Here is a 7,793-nt window from a genome sequence, read left to right on the forward strand (position 1 = left end):
TTTGATGCAAAGGTGAATAATAGAAAGTACAGTGTTATAAATGAACATACATTTAAAAAAAATATCAAAATATAAAAAAACATTTGAGGATTTATGACACTGATGACCGTTAAATGTGTCAGTCTTTTAAAAAGGGTCCATATAGGATTTTTTCATTGCCTTTTGGATTATTGCAGAAAATAAGCTCTGTTGCCAACAAAGGTTTATGATTCTTGCATATGTTGTTCATCATGATACTTTTCACAAAAGAACACAAATTTTGAAGTCTAAATACAATCATCAAAAGTAACAAGCTAAACATAGACTATAAATGACTTAAATGTCAACATCATTAAGCTTCTCACAAAAACGCTTTATTAAAAAAAACACAAGGGGTATTACATAATTTTATGTTATAGAAAAAAATGTGAAAATATCTCGCGCTTGCGTTAACCATACACAGACCTTATAGGCATTTAACTAAAAACCTATTGACTTCAGGTTGACTGACCCATAAGTAGGCTACTAAAACGCTAACTTGTTTGAGACATTATTTTTGTTCACAAATTAATATAAGAAACATAAACAATGATTTATATTTAGCAGAATATTATAATGACACCATTTAGTGAATTTAAAATATCTTCTTTCAAAGCATTGTTTTGTACCACTAAATTCCCATTAGTAGCAGCGTCTTTAGGTTGCAAAGAGGAGAAACCCAGAAAAAACAGTGTCATCGTCTTCATCTGCATATAACCCATTAAACAGCAGTTTATCAGCCACTTGCAACCACACTTTGTCTCCGGCTTGCAGTTCTAGGACTGCTCCCCCGGAAGCCTGGTCCTCACCACCTTGATAGCTGTCCATAGTGTAGATTACTGGCTGACCATTCTTCATCAGGACCACTTTTACATTGCGAGAGAACACAGTGATATGGTAGGTGAAAAAATACACTCCTCTGACGGCACAAGTGAAGCGGCCGGTCTGAGGATCATAGTGTCCCTGACTGTTATAGAGGATTTTATCAAAGACAATTGGAGTGTAAGCAGCAGGTAATTTGGAGCTTTCGCTCAGTCTGGCTGAGAAGGCACTTTTTGGTATCTCAGGCATGTCCCCCTTTTGGCCTTGCTCCCCTATGTCCCCTTTTGACCCTTTCTCACCACGAACACCAATGCTGCCTTTGATACCTGGATGGCCGATTTCACCCTTTGGGCCTGGTCGCCCTGGGGGCCCCAAAGGACCCTGTATGCCCTTGTCTCCCTTATAGCCAATGTCTCCTTGTGGTCCCACAGGGCCTATAGGACCCACGTCCCCTTTGATGCCCTGTGGTCCTGGCAAACCAAGTTCTCCCTTCTGACCTTTTAAACCCAGTGGCCCCGAGAAGCCTTGGGGCCCCATTTTGCCAGGTGGACCCCTTTCTCCATTGTCTCCACGCTTCCCCTTCGTACCGACTATGCCAGGAACACCTAAAAAATAACCAACCTGATGATAGCCAAATTAAATTAAAATATTTACTGTATTCTTCTCAACTGGAATAGAATGCATATATTTAGAAACTATATATATATATATATACAAACACAAGCACACAAGCACACACACACACACACACATATATATATATATATATATATATATATATATATACATATATACAATACATTTCTAATAATAAAATACATCAGGTTAATACCACATTGTATTTTTAAAATATATTTTGGACAATACAAATATATTTATATTGAAAATATGTAATAAATTGTAAGTAAATATATATAATAACTAATAGCTAATATTAATAACTAAAACGTATCAAAATATAAATTGATGTAAATATATTTTTACATTTTTTAATATGTTTTGGCCATTTTAGGTACACATTCTTAATTTAAATAAATAAATACAATTTTCACTTCTTCCTATTATGGGAAGAAAAAGACACAAAGAGATGATTAATATTTACCAGGTTCTCCTTTATCTCCTTTTGGTCCATCTTTACCAGCTGTGCTGCATGTTCCTATATCAGCTTTAGATCATATAAACAGTTGTGTTTTTTGTATGTATCATATGAAGCACTTCAGTTACATACAAGGAGGTCAAAATCTGGCAAACTAAGCTTGAACTTTAACATCTAAATGTCAAATAGTACTGCAAACATCTTTCCGAATAATTTTTTTTACAACATTGTTTAATTTGTGTATCTATCTGACCTCATAACTGAGCTCAAATGTGACTGATTAACTGGAGTCAAACGTTTTACTGTCATTCTTACCTCTATCTCCTTTATCACCTTTGGCCCCATCTCTGCCATCACGTCCTGGCATTCCATTGTGTCCTGGGTCTCCAGGTATGCCGGGGTGACCGTACGCACAGCCGGTGTTTTTGTCAGAAACGCTCTGCTCTGCAGCATTGACCAATGCAACCAGAAAAAGCATACAAATCTTTGTGGGGAAGAGCATGGTCCTCTCAAGCACTTCAGCAGCTGAAGTCCAAGAACAGTCTCTGTGTTTCAAGAAACTTAATGTGCACAAACATTTGAAGAGTTTTTAAGACTTGACATATTGTAAACCTGCTATTTCATTGGTCAGAAAGTCATTGTTTAGATTACTTATTTTACCCAAATACGTTACACATCACCTGTGTCCTCTATTGTAATTCCATTTTGTATTTTAGCTTAGATAATAATCAACCTGAAACATGCTATTGCCCAATCCATATTAGCATAGGGTTTTGCTAACAAAACCCATTTATATTCATTACATTGTGGAGTAAAGCTAAAATCAAACTGAACAAACCCTCATGAAAGTCAGTCTGTCACTTCTTTAAAGGCTTTGGGATGTTATGTGACCAGAGCATCTTGTTCTTTAATTTGTTGTAATTGATTTGGTTGCTTTAAAAATGTTACTGAACAGTCATAAAGTCAGTCTAAAGAGCATCATGCAATTCAGTGCTTAATGCATATGGTCCCATGTAGGTCCTTATGGGTGTTACTCTATCTTGATTAAATTTCCACTTCAGTGACACTGCAAATGCAATCCAACGCATCCCAAAGCTTGCCTTTATGAATCCGTTTGGCCTTAAGCTTTTGAAATATGTCATGTCTGCCTTCCTCCCCCTTCAATTAGAGCTAAAAGGTTTCTATGGCCATTTAGGAGAAACTATAACAGAGCTTCAATGTGCCACACTAAGAGAAATGCCTTTGGAGTATAGACATATGAAATTGTAAATTAAAATATTGTGATTTTATATATTGCTAAATTAAATATATAAAAATAAATTAAGGCCATTTTAAAAATATAGGTTATTAAATGTAGACTAGATTGATTCCATGTCTTGCTCAGACTCATCGTTTCAACTCATAAGACTTAAATATTTTCTCAGGAGCAATATATTGTCATTTTGTGTTTTTCAATATCCTGATAGCACAATGTAACATCAATAACTTTTTTAAATCTGTAAAGGACTATATAAGCAATTCAAGAACCTCAAGTATACTTAAAACATTGTACAATATTCTTTAGGCTTAACTTCATGCCATGTTACATTTTATTTTCATGGAAACAAAAACACATTAACCAATCATGTTAAGGTACCAATTTATTAAACATTTACATCAAACATGGTCACCAAAACCAAGCTTATGAAACTGACATGGAATGTTCACACACAATAACGATGGGCAACGCAAATTAATATATTTCTATATTTATGACTATTGCATACAGTACTTCTGGTTAGTATGTGCATTGACATCCTTTTTAACTTTTGCTATTAAAACAGCAAAAGAACTGAATAACCCAGCAATAACAACAGGTGCGATACCGTATCTGCAAGAGCAAACTTTTGTCTTTCACTGTACATTCAAACACTGTGTAAACTAGTAGACTGTTATAGTTGCTGTCTGTTATTGGTATGTCAACACACTGTTCGCACATAGAGAATAAGGCAGTTGGTTTGACTTGTTTAGATAAAACTATGACTCTGCATACATTTACAAATAAATAAATTGATTTTATTACAAGCTGAGCAAACCAAACTTAAAACGTATATCTAGCATGCTCTAATATCTTAAAACCTCTATTATACTATATTTCTGACATTACAAAGACTGCTCTTCTTCATCAAATAGATGCACCATCAAAGAACACTGCTTAGTGAGGGCTGGGGTGAGAGGGTTTAAGGTCTTCTGGGTGTTTTAGGCAAGTTGTCGGGCACTGGTATAGATTTACATAATCTGCCGATGCATGCCGTAACCAGTCATGCCAGCCTGAGATGCCCCACGGTTACTGCCCATCTGTAAACCAATCAGATTCTGACCCTGTCGCAACTGCTCTTCAGAAAACTCTCGCCGGTTGCCTTGAGATTTCCTGTCACACGAGATCAAAAAGAGTTCACATGGCACTGAGACACAACAAAGTCCATTCACAAGTACAACCAGACAGGATTTAACACCCCGCTATGAATTAGTCTGGCGTTAATCTTCACAGGAATTGTCTCTCTCACCTGTGAAACCAGTCCCGGTCACCTCGGTAAAGTCCATCGTCTTTTGTGAGAGCGACGCTACCCAGGGCCATTAGTGTTCTCTGGACGGCTGCCATGTCTTTTCCTTTAACCAAGGGAACCAACAAGCATCGAAGTGACTTGGCTACACACCAAGAACGCAACTTGCAATGCTTTCTAGGATGATGTACTGTAGTATGCAAGGCCTGACTGATTAAAAGCAATCTTTCAAAACAATTCAAACTTCTACAGGTGCATCTCAGAAAATTAGAATATGGTGAAAAAGTTCATTTCTTGTAACTTATTTCAAAAAGTGAAACTTTCATATATTTTAGATTCATTACATGTAAAGTAAAACACTTCAAAGGTTTTTTTTATTTTAATTTTGATGATTAGAGCTTACAGCTCATGAAAGTCAAAAATCAGTATCTCAAAATAGAATATTTCCTAAGATCAATCAAAAAAGGATTTGCAAAACAGAAAAGTTCAAGTTCTTTAAAGTATGTTAATTTATGCATTCAATACTTGGTCAGGGCTCCTTTAACATAAATTCCAGCATCGGTGAGGTGTGGCATGGAAGCGATCAGCCTGTGGCACTTCTGGATTGTTGGATCAACTGTTTCTCATCTTTCTCTTGAAAATATCCCATAGATTCCATATGAGGTTCAGGTCAGGCATGTTGGCTGGCCAATCAAGCACAGTAATATGGTCAGCAAAGCACTTGGAAGTGGTTTTGGCACTGTGGGCAGGTGCCAAGTCCTGCTGGAAAAGGAAATCAGCATCTCCATGAAATTTGTCAGCAGATGGAAACATAATGTGCTCTAAAATCTCCTGGTAGACGGCTGCATTGACTTTGGACGTGATAAAACACAATGGACCAACACCAGCAGACGTCACGGCACCCCAAATCATCACTGACTGTGAAAACTTCACACTGGACTTCAAGCAGCTTGGATTCTGTGCTTCTCCAGTCTTTCTCCAGACTCCAGACCTTGATTTACAAATGAAAAGCAAAATTTACTTTTATCTGAAAAGAGGACTTTGGACCACTGAGCACCAGTCCAGTTCTTTTTCTCCACAGCCCAGCCCAGGTAAGATGCTTCTGACATTGTTTCTGTTTCAGAAGTGGCTTGGTAGCCCTTTTCCTGAAGACGTCTGAGCTTGGTGACTCTTGATGCACTGACTCCAGCTTCAGTCCACTCATTGTGAAGCTCTCCCAAGTGTTTGAATCAGCTTTGCTTGACATTATTCTCAAGCTTGCGGTCATCCCTGTTGACTGTGCACATGTTCCTACCCAATTTCTTCCTTCCAGTCAACTTTACATTTAATATGCTTTGATACAGCACTCTGTGAACAGCCACCCCTTTCAGTAATGACCCTCTGTGACTTACCCTCTTTGTGGAGGGTGTCAACGTTTGTCTTCTGGACCATTGCCAAGTCAGCAGTGTTCCTCCATTATTGTGGTTTCAAAGAACAAGGGATACCCAGAATTTATACTGTATGGATGGCCATTTATTGAAAATCAAATGTAAATATTCTAATATTTTGAGATACTGATTTTTGACTTTCATGAGCTGTAAGCTCTAATCATCAAAATTAAAACAAAAAAACTTTAAGTGTTTTACTTTACATGTAATGAATCTAAAATATATGAAAGTTTCACTTTTTGAAATAAGTTACAAGAAAAAATGAACTTTTTCACCATATTCTAATTTTCTGATATGCACCTGTATTTATGAATTTTCTGCAGCGGTTTGCTTTTACTAGCACCAAGCTAATTCCGAAGTCCACGAAGTGCTGTTCCAGAACTTATAAAAGCAAATTTTTACTGTACCTTCCCACAAGTCCACTGTCTGAAAAATGTCTGTGGTTATTACTCCGTAAACTTCAGCTGCCTGCAGGAACTGGGAGATCTTTTCCATCTGCTTAAAGGCCATCTGAGTCTCTGGGATCTTCTTAATAGGCTCCTTACCACGCGGATACAAACTGTTAATGAGTCTACAGAGGATCTGCAGACGTGGACGAATGGGGGAGATAATGATAAATAAAAGATGAATGGAATCATGTTGGTGTAATATTGTGGTATTTACTCACAGTGCCATCCATTAGCCAGTTCTGAAAGTTTTGCTTCCCTGGCTGTGGTTTCTCTATATTTCCTCCACACTGAGCAATAATCCAGTCCACCAGTCGAGACTCTAGCTCTGGGTCATACTTCTGATCGATCTTCTCCTGCACCTCACGGCTCAGTCCATAACTGGGTCCTCGGTTTGCCATGGTCAAGTTTAATAAGTATATCTATACCCAGTATATCTAAAACAAAAACAAAAAATGTACACACTAGCTCAATCTGTACTACAAAGGGAAGAAAATATAAGGTTTTATAATTTTCGCTTTAGCTACTGTTCTTTTTTTTTCTTTCTTTTTTGGTTACAGTAATTGTGTATAACATTTTGTGAATATTCATTCAAACAATAATTAACTTATTGTAAATATGATTTCAGTATTCCTGTATTATGATACAGACTAGCTACTGTATCATATATAAATTTGTATGTATGAACACATGGACTGACAAGGGGTAATATTGACTGGGGTGTGGTCCATGCTTCTGTTCCCATGCGTGACTTTAAAGAAAAAATAAATATCTAAAAATCTAAAGCTATTTCTAACATATAATAATAATAATCCACGAGACCACTGCAATCATTCAACGATTCTTTATAATCAAGTAGAGCGTGCAGACGCAAAAAATATATATATATATGCAGCATGTGCATATTTAACACAAATTAGTTTTAAACTACTACATTCAAACAGTTACTGATAATTATTTAATTCTGATTGCGTTAACATTATACAAATCATTTTGCCAATAATTAAAGATTTACTTACTACAAGCAGATGCGCGTGTCGTCCTCCTGTGCAGCGAGGTCAAATCCTTCCTGTGGTCAGTGCTCAGATGCTGGACTGAAACATCCATGCGGCGGGGGACGGGGCGTGGCTCCAGCACACTGTCCGGTGCGCGGAATCATACTATGGTGAGGCTTGGCTTATGAATATTAATTAGCTTACATCGGTGGATGCATGACACAAAATGGGCACTATGGAACGAATCAGACTGCATTGCAATAATATTCTAATAAAATCTTAGTTTTAAAATAACGAGTTGTAAAATATATAATTACACCTCCCTATAACGTTAAATCCGTTTTCGTAATGCCAGATTTAAGAAGAAAAATGTAAAGCGGTTTAAAAACTGACAGAAAAAAAACCCAGGTCCTTTTGCTCTTGTCCTCTCAGTAATAAATAACCAA

At 36.9% G+C, this 7,793-nt stretch overlaps 2 protein-coding genes across 2 annotated transcripts; both read right to left on the bottom strand.

The window, feature by feature from the left end:
- Positions 1-675: 675 nt before the first annotated feature.
- Positions 676-2,438, bottom strand: c1qtnf9 (C1q and TNF related 9; the record flags this gene model as incomplete). The annotated part of the gene is made up of 3 exons (XM_079406375.1): positions 676-1,445; positions 1,943-2,005; positions 2,252-2,438. The coding sequence occupies 3 exons, from the start codon at positions 2,436-2,438 to the stop codon at positions 676-678; spliced, it is 1,020 nt and encodes a 339-aa protein (XP_079262501.1).
- A 1,071-nt stretch (positions 2,439-3,509) lies between these two features.
- LOC306863376 (transgelin-3-like) lies at positions 3,510-7,451 on the bottom strand. Its single transcript, XM_079406677.1, has 5 exons — positions 7,372-7,451; positions 6,574-6,789; positions 6,314-6,488; positions 4,483-4,585; positions 3,510-4,346 (listed from the first exon to the last, which is right to left on the bottom strand). Exons 2-5 carry the CDS (start codon positions 6,751-6,753, stop codon positions 4,205-4,207), a joined length of 600 nt encoding a protein of 199 aa, XP_079262803.1. The 5' UTR covers positions 6,754-6,789; positions 7,372-7,451; the 3' UTR covers positions 3,510-4,204.
- Between the last annotated feature and the right edge of the window lie 342 nt (positions 7,452-7,793).

Source organism: Barbus barbus, assembly GCF_936440315.1.
Source record: "Barbus barbus genome assembly, chromosome: 44".
NCBI lineage: Eukaryota > Metazoa > Chordata > Actinopteri > Cypriniformes > Cyprinidae > Barbus > Barbus barbus.